Raw genomic sequence first — 18,492 nt, 5'->3', positions numbered from 1 at the left:
TTAAAAAAAAAAAATTAACTTTAGTGAGAAATGGGTTTAACATTAAACATTAGCATGTGATGTGTTGACACATTTCATACAGAATAGATCATAAAACTAGTGTGTGGGCTTTTGTAAGATAAACTGCTTATGGGCAAATTGGGGAATAATGAGGAAGTCAGTGTTCATGCAAAGGACTTTCTTGTGGCTAATTAGTTGTAAAATCCACAGCTTGTCTATTTAAGTGGTTATGTGATGATCTCTTCTCAGTAATTTCTGAAAATATTTTGTTACTGGAAATGCCAGGAAGTGATAATTTGGGTAGAGGAATACCTAGGAAGAACAGTGGGAAGAGTGATAAGAATCTATTATGTTCTGTGTGAAATGCCTGGAGTTAGAATCATAGAATAGTTAGGGTTGGAAAGGACCTTAAGATCCTCTAGTTCCAACCCCCCTGCCATGGGCAGGGACACCTCGCACTAAACCGTACCACCCAAGGCCTCGTCCACCCTGGTCTTGAACACTGCCAGGGATGGAGCATTCACAACCTCCCTGGGCAATCCATTCCAGTGCTTCACCACCCTCACAGTAAAGAACTTCTTCCTTATATCCAATCTAAATTTCCCCTGTTTAAGTTTTAACCCATTACCCCTTGTCCTATCACTACAGTCCCTAATGAATAGCCCCTCTCCAGCATCCCTATACCCCCCCTTCAAACACTGGAAGGCTGCTATGAGGTCTCCATGCAACCTTCTCTTCTCCAGGCTGAACAGCCCCAACTTTCTCAGCCTGTTTTCATACAGGAGGTGCTCCAGTCCCTGATCATCCTCGTGGCCCTCCTCTGCACTTGTTCCAACAGTTCCATGTCCTTTTTATGTTGAGGACACCAGAACTGCACACAATACTCCAGGTGAGGTCTCACAAGAGCAGAGTAGAGGGGCAGGATCACCTCCTTCGACCTGCTGGTCATGCTCCTTTTGATGCAGCCCAGGATGCATTTGGCTTTCTGGGCTGTGAGTGCACACTGAAGCCGTCTCCTGTTCGTTTTCTCATTGACCAACACCCCCAAGTCCTTCTCCACAGGGCTGCTCTGAATCTCTTCTCTGCCCAACCTGTAGCTGTGCTTGGGATTGCACCGACCCAGGTGTAGGACCTTGCACTTGGCATGGTTAAACTTCATAAGGTTGGCATCAGCCCACCACACAAGCGTGTCAAGGTCCCTCTGGATGGCATTCCTTCCCTCCAGTGTATCAACCGAACCACACAGCTTGGTGTCATCGGCAAACTTGCTGAGGGCTCACTCAATCCCACTGTCCATGTCAGCAATGAAGATGTTGAACAAGACCGGTCCCAACACTGATCCCTGAGGGACACCACTCGTTACTGGTCTCCAGCTGGACACTGAGCCATTGACCACAACTCTTTGTGTACTGCCATCCAGCCAGTTCTTTATCCACCCAGTGGTCCATCCATCAAATTGATGTCTCTCCAATTTAGAGACAAGGAGTGTGAGGTGTCCCTGCCCATGGCAGGGGGGTTGGAACTTGATGATCTTAAGGTCCTTTCCAACCCTGACTATTCTATGATTCTATGACAGTGTCAAACACTTTGCACAAGTCCAGGTAGATGACATCAGCTGCTCTACCCCTGTCCATCAGTTCTGTAGCCCCATCATAGAAGGCCACCACATTGGTCAGGCAGGATTTCCCCTTAGTGAAGCCATGCTGGCTGTCACCAAGCACCTTGTTGTTTTTCATGTGCCTTAGCATGCCTTCCAGGAGAATCTGCTCCAATGTTTTGCTAGGCACAGAGGTGAGACTGACTGGGCTGTAATTCCCCGGGTCATCCATTTTCCCCTTCTTGAAAATGGGGTTATATTTCCCTTTTTCCAGTCATCAGGAACTTCACCTGACTGCCATGATTTCTCAAATATGATGACAGTGGCTTAGCAACTTCATTTGCCAGCTCCTTCAGGACCTGCTGATGGATTTCATCAGGTCCCATGGACTTGTGTATGTTCAGGATCTTAAGATTGTCTTGAACCAGATCCTCTCCTACAGTGGGCCCAAGGTCTTCATTCTCACAGTCCCTGCATCTGCCTTCCAAGACTTGGGTGGTTTGATCAGAGCCTTTGCCAGTGACGACTGAGGCAAAGAAGTCATTAAGAACCTCAGCCTTCTCCAAATCCTGCGTAGCCAGTTCTTCCGAGAGCTTCCGGAGGGGACCTATGTTGTCCCTAGTCTGTCTTTTATTTGCTACATACCTATAGAATCCCTTCCTGTTGTCTTTCACATCCCTAACCAAGTTTAATTCTAACTGGGCACTTCCTTCTAGTTGGGATGCAACACTCCTGAGCTTGTAGTAAGTGATCCTTGAATATCACCCAACAGTCTTGGGTCCCCCTGCCCTCTAGGGCTATATCCCATGGAACCTTACTAAGCAGGTTCCTGAAGAGGCCAAAGTCTGCTCTCTTGAAGTCCAGGGCAGTGAGCTTGCAGCACACTCTTCTCACTGTCCTAAGGATCTCTAATTCGACCACCTCATGATTGCATGAGTTGTGGTCTCATGTTGCAAGATCAGTGTCCTGAAGTGGGCTTTGCAATGTTTTCTATTTCTGTGGGGTTATGGGTTTATTTTTCTGGTGGGTGGCAGGAGAAGAATCCAATTGCTTCAGGTTACCTATTCGTTGAGTGTGGATGTAGTTGCCTACATTTGCTACATAACTAGGACTAGAAATACACATCTAAACAGTCTAAGTTGTCGAGCTGTGTTAGCTTTTTTTTTTATTATTATTATTATTATTATTATTATTTGAAGGCAGGCTTTGGAGATCAAAGCCCTTTGGTGATAAACCATTAAAAGAATTGTGTTGTCCTAGACAGAGAATGTAGAGCAGGTGATACTTCTGTTCCTTAACCCCCTTTTTACTGTGCACCACGTGTTTCGTCTGCACATTATAGACTGATCCTTCTTTTGATTGAAGATGAGGTTCAGTAGGCTGGTTATATGAGCAAGACCAAAAAAATATATGCAGTATTACTTGTACATTAATAAATGGGAGAGTGTTGGGCTAATAATATTGATTAAAAGAAACATACAGCTGTCTTGTATTACCCCATGTTCCCCTTCAAACTCCTGCAGCAGCCCTCCTGTTCTGCTTCGTATAGGCCCATCATGATAGATTCTGCCAGAAGTGTTAGTGTTAGTTAGTAACAAGACTGAGGCTCTGCATCAAAGGCAGCCTCCCAGCCTTGCTCAGGGTACTTAAGATAAAAGACTTAAACCTGTCTTCTTTGTGAATATGTGTATTCCTCCTGCCTGTGGTTTCCTTCAATTCAATGTAAGATTCATTTTCTCAGAATGATTTGAGAAGTCTTGGCAAAAATGTCACCGACTTCATAAGGGAATAAGGAATGGAAATGCCTAGCTCCTTCTAGGGGAAACAAGCAGAAATATCTTTACTGACTTAATACCTGTGAGGAGTCTCATCCTTAATGTCAAGCCTTCTCAGCTGAACCAACAGGTGTGAGTGTGTCACTTTTACCACTCACTGAGCGCAACGTGCATGCATAACACTGTTACAGATCACCAAAGGATTTTACCAATAGTGTCATTGGAATTACAGCACATTCTTTGTCATTCCAAACGTTTGTGTATCATCCAAGTTTTTGCAGGGTGGCTTCACTCTCTTTTCCTTGCCTTGTAATCACTTTGTTACAGGAGTTTTTCATTACTGCATTTAGACAGACCTTGGCACCTACTCTCAACTGCTTTCTGGGCCAGTATTAAATGTTATTTAACAAACAAATTATTAAAATAATTACATATTATTTAATAAACATGGGTTTTTAGCCACGTATTTTATAAAGTACTAAAATAAATATTTCCAGTCTTTGGCCAAAGCCCATGTCTATTTAATGATGCCAAGATGTGTCTGAAGAGTGTCCTCCTCAATTCTGTGTATTTTCCATTGTTAGTGCTTTATTCTAAATTGCAGCCATCCATGGTGAGCCTGCACTCCATGGGTTAAAGTGTATTTTGATATTAGAACAAGCTTTCATTATGTTTTTTCTCTTTTCTCCGCTTTCCCTCTCTTCCCCACAATTTGGAACTTTAAGCTTTTTAGTTAAGCTATTATGGTGGCCGTAAACAGGTGCGTGCTTTACAGAGGGTCTCATTCTGTGGTTTCCACTGGCATCCCTGGCCTTCTGAACTCCCCTTTGCTACCTCCTTCCCCCTCAATAATTTTTTATGAATGATAGCTTTTCAACACCCTGGGAACAGCTTGTTGGGAAAAACACTCTTCATGGGGTGCAGTCAGATCCTACACATTTCTTCAAGGGAGCTTTATGAAAGGAATGGTACTGTGTTGCAGGTATGACGTATGCATGGAGCCCCCCTCCCCGCTCGCTTCCTACCCCCCGCCTCTATGATTCACTGTGATAAATTTGCTTTTTAATAATGCCAGTGGGCTCTCTCGCCACAGGTGCTTCTCAATTAAAATCCACTTTGTTTAAACACTGGAGGCTTGTTTAACTGAGCCCCTGGTGAGAGTTGTCAGATCTCAGGATAGGTGACAAAAATAGATTAGTGATCCTCTGGAGCTGCATTCAAAATACCATATCCTGGGGTAGCAAAGGGCAGTGTCACTCTTAAAACAAATCTGCAAGTTTGAGAAGCCCTGGGTGGAATCCCTGTGAGTTGTCATTTTCAGCATGGGGCTTTCCTTAATCCATCTTTTAGCATTTTGTTTTGTTCCTGCTACCCCCCACCCTCTAATACTTTCCCCTTCTTTCTACTGTTGATTTGGCTGTTTAGAAAATAGAAAGGTAAAAGGAGTATTTTCCTCTTTCCCAACAACAGTCTCTTTCTTTAGTATTCTAACGATATTTGCAAGAAGTTAATTGGAATGGCAAAGGGGAGGGAGGGCTTTTATATATTTTTTAAAAGAAAAAAACAAGCTTAAAGTTTCAGAATCATATGTTTTTACCTTTTTTTCCCCTTTATTTTCTTTTAAATAGAAGGGAAAATTTACTTTGGGGTGATCTGATCTTTTCCCTGCCCTCTTAGACATGTATTTTTAGCATTTAGAACACATGTAATGTCCTCAGATATTGCTTACCAAAGCACTTTGAAATAACTATAGAGGGTAGATGGGATGACTCAGGGGACTGGTAATTGAATATGGAGCCTTTTCACCTCGAAGTCACTAGTTTGAATCTAACCCAAGTTGCTAGCGACCTAGTGGTTACCCTCAGATGGCTGTTTAGTGGCCTGTCTGAAGTGAGTTGGTGGTCTCAGTCCAGCTTTTTGCAAACAGCTGTCCACATCACAGAAACCACCGTCACAGTTAGTACTAATTAGCAGCCTTGTTGGCAGTATCGGTAAGTGAGGCGAAGGACTGAATTAGCCATCGAGTTGTCTTCTGCTGTTAGAGGTGGTCTCCCTGAAACAGAGCCAAGGCACCCTGCTCTTTGAGTCTTGCAGCGGCAGCTGGGTTTTAACACTGTCTGGGTTGTGTGTGCGTGCGGATTTTCTCCCTCTGGGGAGACGGCAACTTTTCCTGCTCCCACAAGATCAGGCTGTGAGCCGTGTCCCCATTCTGGTTCAGTTTTGCTTTGCCCTCTGCAGCTTATCAATTCCTGGGTTCAGGGGCATTTTGATACCTGGCTGTTGGACTTTCCCACACACCCTGTATCAGTCAGATTAGTCCCCTAACATTTCTGCTAAATCTACTGCAATTAAGACTTCACATTTTAGTCCATTTGTTTCAGAAGTCACACCAGTGGTAACCCTATCGTACTACAGGCAGTCCTCTTTGAAAGTGTTTTACATTTCATCTCTGCAAGTGAAGCTAACACAAAATTTAGTTATTTTGAAAGTGTGAGCATAAAATAGGTAACTCTGAGCTTTTAAAATACCTTAGAGCTGAAGAACCTTGCAATAAATATCTTTTATTGGGGAGTTTTAGAGTGTAACCCTTGTGTACTCTGAAAGGTGCATTGATGGTTTCCAAAACCCACAGAGGATCCCTCTGCTGGTAGTAAGATTTTGAGTCAATGCGTAAGTGTATCTGTGATAATCCATTTGCAAGATCATGAACATTTTCACATGTGTAAACCAAGTTGAAGTAACGGTTTACAACGTTTTAAGCTGTAGGCATTTCTGTCTGAAAATGGGGAATTCAGTATGCATACTTCAGATTCCATTCAGAGGAACAATAGTAAACAATTCTAACCAAAATACAGTGGTTTTCCTCCCAAGTACTACACTGAGCCCCACAGAAACTTATTTCTGACCCCCCCCTCCAACTTTTAATATTAGCAATGGTTTCTGCAAAAATAAACGTTCCCTCAAAGTACTGGCAACCCAAACACAAAAGCCAAAACTTGAAGATAACAATAGTGACCTTCTGAGTTTGTTTTTTTTCTCTAACTTAAGAAAAATTGCTGAAGTGAAGAGCACAAATAGAAGCTACATAGATTTTTCAGTTTTTGATTCCTGGTATTGGTAAAAGGTGAGCAAGAATCTATAATAGCAGATTTACCTGTTGCTTTCAGAGGAGGAGGATACGGTTGCAGCTTTTGGAGTCTGTGGCTTGAGTCCCCTCATGCTGCACACTAGTTAGGCTGACTACCATTCCAGCATTTCTAGTCATGCACTGATAGATGATTACCTCAGACTTCACTGGGACTGAGTGCATTTTATGTGTATTTCTTATATATGGTTTATTTTCAGCCAGCAGGAGGATATAAGGACTCAGGGAATGGCACAGCTGGAGGCAAAAGGAAGCCTAGCTCAGCCTAGCTTGGAGCTCTCTCCTACATCTTGGACAAGTTCAGGAAATAAAACTCTTTTATGCTGGTTGGAGGTGTCTACAAGGAGCACCCCATGCTGGCTGGTATCTTGAGCAGTCCAGAAAAAGAGGCAAAAACGGTTCCTGTTCACAAGTTGGAAAAAGCAAATTAAGCCAAAAAGGTGTTTGCATAGTTTTGCCTTAGTAGTGAAAGAGATGTATGCTCAGGAGCTGACAGTGGTTGAGCATTCCCTCTGTAAAGCTCAGGCAGGAAGGAGGACTGTACACAACACTGTCCTGAAAATGTGTCTTCGAATAAGTCTTCATAGTAGAAGTACTGGAAGTCTGAAGGAGATGGAGTCTTCTAAATAATGATGGTCTTATGGAGGAGGTCACGCTCTCCTCTCACGGAGGAAGGAGATGGAAAGAACTGTTGTGGAAGCAGTTGGCAAGGTCAGTCTGTCTTGTTGTCACAAGAGTGGCAGGAAGGAGGCTTCCAAACAAACCCAAGCCCCAGGAGTGAGGCAATCACCGTTTCTTCCTGCTCACATCAAATTCTTGTTCAAGGCATTTCCAAATAAGGGTTAGGAACTGAGCGCTGCAACCGCAAGATGACAGTGCAATGCTGTTAAAACCAAGACTCCTTTTTCCTTCTACTTAAAATAATCTATGTCCAGCCATGAATCAAAGCTCCTCTTTAACCTGCCATGCTCTAAAATAGACTGACAGAAACATACACAAATCCTCCTGAAAAAATAAATGATGAAAAAAGCTTTAGCTGGCAATTCCAGAGTAAGAATGATTAGCAAGTTGCACTGTTGAGTTAACATGATTTTAATCATGTGCTGCTTGTTAATCTCAAGGGAAAAAATGCCACAATGTGTCTCTTGTGTGAGCAAAAGGAACACAAAAATCACATGGCAAAGTAATTTTTGCATAATGGTATCAGTAAAATCAAATAAACAAAAAAGAGAACAATATTCCTGGCCAATGTGAGTTAACCTGGGATCAGTGGAGCTTTACTAATCTAGCCACCAAAAGGTCTATCTTGTCACACAGACCCTTGAAGTCCTCCCCTTTAGCTTGCCAATGGTAGAGCAGCAAAGAGCCGTGGGATAGTTGTTGAGATGCATCACTAAAGTAAAAGCAAACCAATATGGTACTGATGGAAAGAAAGAGAGAGCAATTTTAGCGTTTAAGGTTAGGGCAGTGGTGACAGGCTGAGGGCAGCTTTGAGTTTGCCAGTACTTGTGCCTGCTTTCACTTTGTATGAACTTTTAAATATTCAGGAAACCTTCCAGTGATGCTTTGATTTCAAAAGCTATCTGGTGGCCAATGTGTCCGAAACCCAGCAATTAAACCAATAAATTTAGAGGCCAGTCTTTAAAAGTTCTGATCTTCAAACGCTGCCACTAGTGCATTATTCATGGATTTGTTTTTTTCCTTTGATATCTCTCTATGGTGTGATCTATATAGCAGAAAAGAACCCACATCTGTCTGTTTACACCACCCTGGGAATTCCTGTGGGCAACCAAAAAAGTCAACCACAAATAACTGCTGGGCTACCAACAAACATAGTATCTGGAGTGCCTCCACCCACCTGCCATTGGGCAGATTTCTAAATCTTATTTGAGCATGTGAAAAATCTGATTGTGTTGGAAGGGGGATATAGAGGGGGAGCTAGGGAAAGGACTAGTTTGAAAAACTAATCTGAAATCAGCAGAACTAGTATGGGATTTTTGGGGGAGTAGGTTACATATGGGCCCTGAGCATCACATCATGACACAGTGCTTCTCATTGAATCAGATCATTTGACTCACTGTGGGGTTCAAGGTTGAACCCTTTTGTGCTAAGGGTATGCAGGTGGTTCTGAGCTGCATCTTGGGGAAAGATGGACAGAAAACATCCCATAAACCATTTTGAAAATTCAGGAAAAATTCTGCAATGGGATACTGGGAGAGGCTTTAAATTCCAGTTCTGCCTTAGCCAGTGGGCCTTTCTGGTCATTCTCACTTTATCTGCAGGGTCTTTTTACATGGTTATGGGTCTTGATGGAGAGAGTTACAATTTCCATTGGTTTTAAAAGTTGCTCAATACATCCAATGATGAACTCCCAACCAAGCCCTTCACTCACCCAAATACTTTTCTTAATGCATGTACCTGAACTGAAGCATTTTTTTAGTCTTCTCAAAATCAGTCAAAGGTATTACTACCTAAAAATAGGCATCCACCAAGGTGAATCTCATCCTATGACTCTTTGTGTCCTTGAGATGCATAGAAAATATTCTGATTTATTAGCTTGATCTCGCATTGTTACTTGATTTGCAGTAGTCAGTGAGCTCTTAACTCTGCTTTAGTAGTCGTCAATCAATCAAGTGTTCCACTTTAACTTGATACACAATTAAAAAGCTAAAGCTATAGTATAGATGGTACGAAGATTTTGTTGTTTGTAAATAGTTTTCAGCCAGGCATTGTATCGATGGGGTTTTTTGAGCCTTTAATTTTTGATGTGGTAATTTCTCCTTGTCATCTTATATACTAGAGTATGCTGCACTTTCTTTGACTTGTCCCCTTGGACATTTGCTACTCGTACAGTTTTTATTTCCTGCCTCTGGGTAGCAGTTTTTCCCCTTCTAGTTTCTTTCAATTAGTTGAGAAATACTTTCCATTTTTCTTTTTTTTTTTTTAATTGGCATATCATCATAATTTTTATGAGGATACATTTACCATTTACATTTGTTGGGATCTTACAGCTCCAGGACAATACCCTCCACGTCAGACCTCTTAACAAATAAAAATTCAAATTTTTAAGATTTTTTTTTTAATCTAGTGGTTTTTCTTACTCTTTCTCTGAACTCCGAAGTGTAAAAACTTGATTTTTTTAAATCACTAAGCCTTCAATTCATTCATGTCAGCTGAAGGTCTAACAGATTTTTGTGTTTGGGGTGCCTTTCTGGCTCTTCCTGACTTTCTCCTTCGTTATGTTTATCCTCATTGTGGAAGATGGCCACAACTCCACTATTTCGTGCAAATTAGAGGTAGTGCTGGGGTCCCTGGCAAGTTCCCAATATGGGTCTCAGATGACTTAAATCCTTCCCATGGGTACATCGACACATTATTGAGCAATTACATTCTCTTGTGGCAGTCATCTGTGGAATAAGTAAACTCCCTCTATTAGCCACACAATGATATCATGCACCATAAATGCATGCTTGGCCTCCATTGTGTCAACAATCAGTTATGTTCTCAAAGGAAGAAATGCGAATATAATTCTAAAACTACAGTGACTAATAAACAGGTTAGTTTTATTACTTGTTTCAGCCCTGAATGCCAACATTACATTTAACTCAAAAGACTCCCATAAAAGTAGAAAGCATACAGGTAAGCATAGAATTATTTATTTTTTGTAAATATATTATAACTTTTGGGGTTGGGGTAGAAAGGGAGTCTGAAAGAGGAAAGTAACTCATGTTTTGATCTTTTTTCTCCACTGACTCAATGAAAGCTACTCATAATTTTCTCATCGATCACTTTTGCAAAGCTGTGACGTACGTTACTGATTGTGGATCTGCTTGCACCGGCAGAATATTTATACAAGAAGATGTAAAGTTATATTTGAAAATTAGATCTCCGATTACTCCATATAGTGCAATAAATATTGCAATGGGTCTTCCCCTTTCCCCCTTTTAATGACACTTATCTAAATGTTTTGTAAAGCTTTGAAAGCTTCCAAGGGCAGAGTGTGTCCTAAAAGGTGACCTAAATTTCTGGGTACCCTTTAATAGCATACACCAGCTATCATTACTCAGATAGCCTGTGCTTGGATGCTTTTTTCAGCCTTTCTGTGTGTTTGTGTGTCATTCAGTGATGTAGTTGAGGCTGATCACTCACAGATATGGTATTTTCATTTGCTGCCCTGTGAAGCAGCATCCACTGATGCCTACATAATGTAAAGACTGGCTTCCTATACACATTCGAGACAGGATGAAGCTAAGAAGCAAAAAAACACGGGAAGTATTTTTGCAAAGGGGAGAATTGGGAAGAGTTTAAAGCTTCATACTGTCCTCAGATAATGTAATGGATTGGGACCTGTGAATAGGAGAAGTCCAACGCTATTTTCTGCCTGGAACGCCCTGACAATGAAGGTGGGCAGTGCTGGGGTCTCCTACACACAAGGCCAATCAGGGGTTGTTTCCCATGGGTCTTAATGTTCTGGCTGGGGACAGAGGACAGATCCCAGTGTGCTTTTCAAGGTTTTAAAGTATTATTCAGTCTGGATGAATGACTACCCTTTGTTTTGTCATCAGAGAATATTTATGACTGTCGAAGCAAGGCTGAGTTCCTGGAGACAGGATAACGCGTGGCTTTCTGCTGCCAGACAGAGAGTTCCTTTCGGTGGTCACACCAATGTTTTTTCATACTCCCACGGACACCGCAACTTTTTTGGATAAGGAAGAAGATGATGGAACACAGATGAGGGAAAGAAATGGCCTCAGAGAACTTGGATACATGGGGGTATTTTTACGCTTTGGGGTTTTTTCTTCCTGAATTTCAATGAGTGACTTATTGGAAACTTCTTTGGGTTTGAAGTGTTTTTTTCTCGTTCCACACACACAAAACTGTTTTGGATTGTTTTGTTTGTCTTTGTTTATAATGCAGCTGAGATAGGGTGACTTGATATTTTTAAAATAGAAAACTGATGCCTTCTGAGGGAATGGGGGGAACAGATGAGGACTTTACTAGCTGGAAACATGGGTCATGCCAAGGACAACTTGTTGCTGCAAAGGATGTTTTGGAGATGGGGGGAGGATTGTGTGCAAGCTGGTATGGAGGGAAGAGTAGTGCTGCTTCTCCTTGAGTGCCCAGTCCACTGATCGTTCTCAAATGCTGGACCCCAAGGGCTCCTCCACCACAGTCACATATCTCCTTTTATTTATCACCCTTTTTTTTTCTTTCTTAAGGCAAATTCTAGATTAAACTGTTTCAACCCACATTAGCAGCTATCAGGCACTTGAGTGCCAAACAGATAACAGTATGGCAGCGAATGAAATAGAGGTTATCCCCTATTACTTCCTAAAAAAACCCCAACACCACCCCCTCAAAAAATCCTGTTATTGTTGAGGTAACAAAGCTAATGGGATTACAAATCCAATTTTGTGACTTGCTAAGCAGGAGAACCCTCACACAAAATGTTCAGCATCTTGTCTCTTATTTTAATTGTTACTAAATCCTGTGAGGCCCTTCAAGTTTAGTAGCATGCTCTTTTGGAGCCTGCTACACACTGGAGACTGCCCAGTGCACCCAGGAGTAATAGCATATTTTCAGAGAAATAATTTGTCAATAAATTGTCAGATGTGTTGTGGACCAGGAGGATAATATGCCAGATGGAGTGTCTTCCAGGGATTACCAGTCAAATTAACAGCATGGGTATCCACATGAGACCTATTTGTTTCCACTTTATGCTTGTTAGGAAGAGCACAGTCCTGCTTTCACAGGGTCACTAGGGTTGGAAGATCATCCTGTCCAGCCCCCTGCCAAGGCAGGGTCACCTAGAGCAGGTTACACACAAAAGCATCCAGGCAGGTTTTGAATGTCTCCAGAGAGGGAGACTCCACAGCCCTCCTGGGCACCTATTCCAGTGCTCTGCTACCCTCAGCATAAAGAAGGTCTTCCTCATGATGAGGTAAAACTTCTTGTATTTTAGTTTACGGCCATTGCTCCTCACCCTGTCACTGGGCACCACTGAAAAAAGTCTGGCACCGTCCTCCTGGCACCCACCTTTGAGATATTGATCTGCACTAATGAGACTCCCTCTCAGTCTGCTCTTCTCTAGACTAAACAGGCCCAGCTTCCACAATCTCTCCTCAGAAGAGATGCTCCAGACCCCTGATCATCCTTGTGGTCCTCCACTGGACCCTCTTCAGTAGCTCCTTGTCTTTCATGTACTGAGGAGCCTAGCACTGGACAGCACTCCCGATGTAGCATCACCAGGGTCAAGTAGAGGGGGAGGATCATCTCCCTTGACCTACTGCCACACTCCTCCCAGTGCATCCCAGGATATTATTGTCCCTCCTGGCTGCATGGGCACACTGCTGATTTATAGTCAATTTATCGTCATCCACCAATACTCCCAGGTCCTTCTCAGATGAACTGCTCTCCAGTAGGTCAGCCCCCAACCTGTAGTGGTTCTTGGGGTTCCATGTTGTGCAACTAAATTAATGAGTAAGGTATTCTATTTTTTCCAAATGATCACCTTTGGAATAACTTAATAGTTTGAAATTAATATTTCCTTGGTATTTCTAAGTCTGTAATAGAATATGGCAAATGCTATAATGGAAAGCATAACTCAAATATTGATAAATGATCATCAGACTGTAAGGTAAGTCTGATGATAATGCTCTTCTTTATCTGTTGTCATGCTATCATTCCCATTCCACAGCTTCCTCACTTTGCTATGGCAACTGGTCAAACTGGAGACAGGGACCAGAAATTAGTGGTAATGTTGAAATAAACTCCATTGTTCTTACACTTCTGAATAACACATTCCCACTGGTGCTGGTGGGGTTCAAATACAAATCTGGATAGGCTTTGCTAGGTCCTGCTGGTGGACTAAGAGAGAGAGAAGGTGGCATTGATTCCACGTATCCATTACTACCTAATTTTGATTTTGTTGTTCATATATTTTGAGAAGTTTAGCAAAGTTACAGTTTGTGCAGATTCACCTCAAACATCAGAAGATGCTGAGAGAGCCAGGGACAGGGAAGTATTACAGTCATTCTTTCTACCACTTCCTTTCAAACTGATGTAAACAAATGCATGTTTTCATGTTCTTTCCCTTGGGAAAGGGAGAATGCTGAACTGAAATGATCAATATGAGTTTTTTTCCATGGCTACTCAGGAATCTTCATCCCAAAATTCTTTTTTAATCACAACTTGTCTGGCATTTATTGACAGGATCCAGTTTTTCATTTTTGGTCCATTGTAAGTTATGGAATCTTGCTATTAGGAACAAATCTGGATGAACTGCTTTATGGAACAGTAAACCCAAGTATGTGTGTTTGTGAAAATTAAAGAATTTTCAAGGGGAAAATAATCACTGTTATTTTTACTGTGGATAATTGTTATATGCACTGTAGACTTCCATATTAATTTATTCTTCTATGCAAATATTTCCCATGCTTGTTTCATTTTTTTCCCACAGCATTTTTTTAAGAGCTGTGGAAGCTGGATTTGATGGCTTCTAAACCACCACAATTTCTTTTCACTTGGCAAGAACCTGAGGCACTCCACGTGTGAACGCGAGGTACGATGAGCCATTCTGTGGTGGTCAGTGCCAAGAAACAGTGGTATGCAATTCCTAGATTTCTGGCGTGTGCTTTGCACAACATATCACATCAGGGATGCTTTCAGAGACACACGTATAGTATTTATTTCCCATTGACAAGTAGTAATGTGAAGTGGTTAAAGGCAGGTTGTATTTTTCTGAATCTCTCCCATGCAGTCTTTCTGTTACCATGTTCTCAGTCATCCTCCCGAAAAGGTGGAAGCTTTGGGATTTTCCTCCCTGGAATTTAAGTTCTTCAAAAACGTATTTGCAGAGGTGTCATTTACTGCATGGTCCCTCCACGAGCACTGGGATCTTGCTCCTGCAGCTGGAGCTGGCTGTATGAAGCTGCTCAGCACCAGTGAGAGCATGAACCAGGTAGGAAAGGGGTTTCTGAACCACAGGTGCCTTGAAGACACTAATAGGTACAGCAGAGACATGCACACATACCACACCTAGTTTGGCATTTAGTAAATAGATTGCAAGCCAGATTGTGTTCAAGAGGTTGGGAGGAGGTAGGAGGTCTGTGGGGTTGTGTTCACAGGACTGTTGAGAGGTGGGCTGTCAATGCTGTGTGTCTGGGAATAGTGATGGGAGGGGTTCCTGGACCTCCCTTGAGGTGGGGTGAGAGCTTGTGATGCTGAGCATGGGGGTTATTGATGATAAAAATGGTGTTTTCTATAGTATTGAGAGCAATTTTAACAGGGCATGATGAGGGCAAATGACATATAAAGGTACAAAATAATAATGCAAGTTGGAAGACACAATCATCTTGTGGTTCAGGCAATGGATAGGAATCAGGAGTTCTTGGATCAGTTTTTGACTTTGCCACAGACTCGCTGTGTTACTTTCAGTCAATCACTTAGTCTCTGCATCCACCATCTGTGAAACAGCAAGGCTTGGAACAGTTTGTGTCTCTGAAAGCATGTACCTAATTTAGGTGTTATTATGAAAGTTAAATATTAAGGAACTTTTACTTTATCATTGGATAAATCCATGCCACATCTATTTTCACTATGAGCTTTGTTCTTTTGCAATTACAGGTTTTTGGAGGAAAAATAATGTTTTCACTACAGAAAAAGAAGTTCAGCGAGAATTCATGATACATGCTATGATCCTTGATCCTTGTAGATCTGTTGTCTGACACTAAAATAAGAGATGCACATTATGTGCCACGGGGAAGACTTCAGAGCTGATTATTCAATAAAATGAAGCACAGGTCTGGACACTGAAAGTAAACAAATAACATCAGGCTCTGTAGAGATTAATGTCCCCAAGCTGTTTGAAAATTTCAGTAGCTTGTGTCTAAATGTAGACACTCCTTATCCACTTGTCAACAGGCATGCTGCTCTGAATTCTTTGTTCAAATTTCCATTAATGTTCTGTGTCAGAGAAGGGAAATAACTTAGATAAGATCAATTTTTAAACATGTTTCTTCAGGAAGGAACTAAAGAACGATCCTGAAAACTACCTCCTGGAATGTAAAAATTCTGATCTTTGGGAAAATAAAGGGACTGCTGTGTGAGATGAAAAACATCAGTATATTTCGAGGACAGATGAGTTTGCCAGACTTGACTTATTTGCAGACTTCAGGTCGGTCTTTTAATGTGCACAGTCAGTTTGTGAGGAGGTGCTTCCAGATTAAGGAAGCACTGATAAACATCAAAGCAATTTATACTATTTACATTATGAAACACGGAAGCTTCCTGTGACAGCTGGCAGTTTGTCTGCGTAAGGAAGATTATGACAGGGACTTTTTGAAAGGTCAATGTGGGTTTCATTCTATTTTTCAGTATTCATTAATACTATGGGAAGTGGTGATTACCTAATTGAAGGCTGAAGTAGTACAGCTACCCAGCAGAGCTGAAGGGATGTCTGTAGCACAGTTACATGCACCTAAACTAGCAGGGAAGCAGGCAAAGTGTGGCCATACATGTGCCATTCAAAACCAGCAGTTTGACCAAGCCAACTCTTATCATTGTCTTTGTTCTAACTGATAAGTTTCACAGCATAAAGACAACTTCCAAGAGATGTAACCCTGAAAGGCACATCTTTCTCTCCTACCCCTCCCAGCCCTAACCTTGCAGTGTGAGTCAGTAATAATGACCCATAGCCTTTTTACAGAATTTCAAGTATTTTACCTGTGTTGTGTCTACATTGTCACATGCAGTGATGTGTCATCCCTGAAGCATTCATAGTGCTGTACTAAGTACCCTGTCTTAGCTATCTCGACTTTCCCCGTGCAATTTTTTGATATGAAATACTCTTTAGAAAAAGGCATCACTTTTTTTCCCCACTGAGTATTTAATATGGTCCACAGACAATTTCAGACTGGTTATGAACAACTCTAGAGCAGTGTTTTGGGAACACTTGTTCTGAGATCTATAATGTAGGTCTCTTTCGAAAAACTCCAGAAAGCATGCCTAGAATCAGTGGATCAGGGAGGTATTCGGTTGGAAAATCATTCACCTTTCATGGAAAAAAATCACCCGTATTCTTTGGATGGCCTTTTCTAATGCAGGGCCTGTTACAAACCTCAAAACCAGAGCACTCCTTCAGCTTCTGAAACGGCTGCAGATTTGTACAGTTTTGCTCTCAGATGGTTTGGCACAGCTTTAGCAATGCAAAGCCTTGCTCCAAGGCATCTTTGTATCCCTGCCTTGTGTGCTGGGGCAGATGTGTTTGGTGGTGTCTTGAGTCTACGATGAATTAATTGTGTACCGTGCCGCAGTAGCATCATCCATGACATCTATTATGTTACTTCTCCTAATAGCAGTTATATTTTACATCACTGGGACGAAATCCTTGCAGATCTGACCTCTGCTTGTATCATTCTGTGCAAACTTGAATCTCCAGAGTCTAAAATGCTTGGGATTTTTTTTTTTCTTTCTGTGAAAATGTCAGGAAGAAAACACTTAAAAAGGAGACATGGTTTGAAGCTACTTAAATCAAAAACTTCATGTGGACGTCTGCTGCAACTCAGGTCTCTGCTTGGAGTTGTATAGTCAGATCCTTTTAGCTGTCCAGAGCCCTGTAACAATAGACAAGGGGCACAGAGGTGTTCCCCCTGCAGGAATCCCATTGCCAGTAACAGCTTGATTTGAACAAGTGGCAGAAGTCACTGCTTGGAAGGGCTGACTAGACTTTATATGGTAGCAATTTAATACATTTCAGAAAAACGTGTTCTAATGGACCAGGTCTGATCTACTAGGTCCTTTCTACTTGTTTTCTCTGATGTATGTGTTAAGCCTTAAATACCATATGACACTAAATCTACACTATAAGGCAAAGGGCTTCATTTTACATTACTCAGTCAAAGATCAAATGAATTCTATGCCTGATGGTGTCTCTGACAGTGGAAGGCAACAGAATATTTTAATGAACAAGATAAAGCAAAGCACTAATAATACATGTTATCTCACCAAACCTGCAGTCATCTCCCCTGCAGCTACAGGATTTGCCAAAAAAATAAAAAGCCATAGAATAATGGATTAAAGACACTTCCTGGCCTGAAAGCTTTAGACAATACATTACCAAAATATGTTTCTCAGTAGAAATATTATGAGGAGTGCCCTCCTTTAGAAATGTAGCCAGCAGGCATCAGATTAATTTTTTTTTTTTTTTTTTTTTTTTTTTTTTATCATTGCAGGCTGGCAGTACTTCTCTCCAGATGTACCATTTGGCACATTAAGCAAGTCTTTTCTTAGAAGGGGAACCTATGGTTTTGCCATGTAATGCAAAACACCAATGGAATCACTACATAAGCAAAATGCCAGTAATGGTATAGTGGTCCAGCCACAAACATTGGTATGTTAATTTTGTTTTATTTTTCCCAGTGTGTCATCTGTAGTACTGTATTTTGTATCAGGACTATGGCTGGGCTGTTTAGTATCAGATTTTAAAGTAAGTTTTCAGCAAGAGATTTAAGCTAGGGAACTAGTGGATATGATGCTTAAAAAAAAAGGGAGGGAGGGGAAGCTGTACTGAGTATGGATCTGACTATTATTTTAGCCTGATTTTACAGACCAGGCCAAATTTTCCCTTCAGTTATAGCTGTTCAAACCTTTCAGCTGCATGCATACACTTTTGATACACTGGGAAACAAGTAGGTTATGCTAAGTCTGTGGCTTATGCTTGCCATTGCTTCCTATGACCAGCTCTGCTTTCAAACAAAATTTTTATTTCTAAGTAAGAAGATGGAAATAATTATAGCATATTCAGTTTGTATATGGAAGGCAGTGATTGGCCTCTCAATCCTGGGTGCTATCTTAGTTCTGTAATGAATGTTAAGATTGTTCAGTTCCTAAGAATGCAGGAGTAGTAGCTGTTACGTTGCATCTTCTGTATTTCAGCTTACTTTCTGAATTTCATCTATACTATTAACATTGTATGG

At 41.5% G+C, this 18,492-nt stretch overlaps 1 protein-coding gene and 1 long non-coding RNA gene across 4 annotated transcripts in view; both read left to right on the top strand.

Annotated features, from left to right (window-relative positions):
* The window catches only part of ATXN10 (ataxin 10), a 112,336-nt gene extending 107,607 nt beyond the window's left edge, over positions 1–4,729 (top strand). Inside the window, exon 11 of the mRNA XM_057426813.1 lies at positions 3,325–4,729. Within this exon, the coding sequence (XP_057282796.1) occupies positions 3,325–3,389 (65 nt within the window). The 3' untranslated portion in view covers positions 3,390–4,729. The remainder of the gene's footprint in view (positions 1–3,324) is intronic.
* Positions 4,730–10,674: 5,945 nt separating this feature from the next.
* LOC130608667 (uncharacterized) overlaps positions 10,675–18,492 on the top strand; it is a 50,179-nt gene continuing 42,361 nt past the window's right edge. For 2 of the 3 annotated variants that reach the window (XR_008974607.1, XR_008974605.1), the window contains exons 1-3: positions 10,675–11,290; positions 13,730–14,078; positions 17,749–17,906. This is a non-coding gene — a long non-coding RNA (uncharacterized LOC130608667). Of the gene's footprint in view, positions 11,291–13,729; positions 14,122–17,748; positions 17,907–18,492 lie in introns of all 3 variants that reach the window. The other variant, XR_008974606.1, reaches the window with a different exon arrangement.

Source organism: Pezoporus wallicus, unplaced genomic scaffold, assembly GCF_028554395.1.
Source record: "Pezoporus wallicus isolate ANWC-B61680 ecotype Strahan unplaced genomic scaffold, APGP_CSIRO_Pwel_v1 scaffold_3294, whole genome shotgun sequence".
NCBI classification, from domain to species: Eukaryota; Metazoa; Chordata; class Aves; order Psittaciformes; family Psittacidae; genus Pezoporus; species Pezoporus wallicus.
Note: the sequence above shows the minus strand (reverse complement) of the source record. Positions and strands in the feature narration are given on the sequence as shown.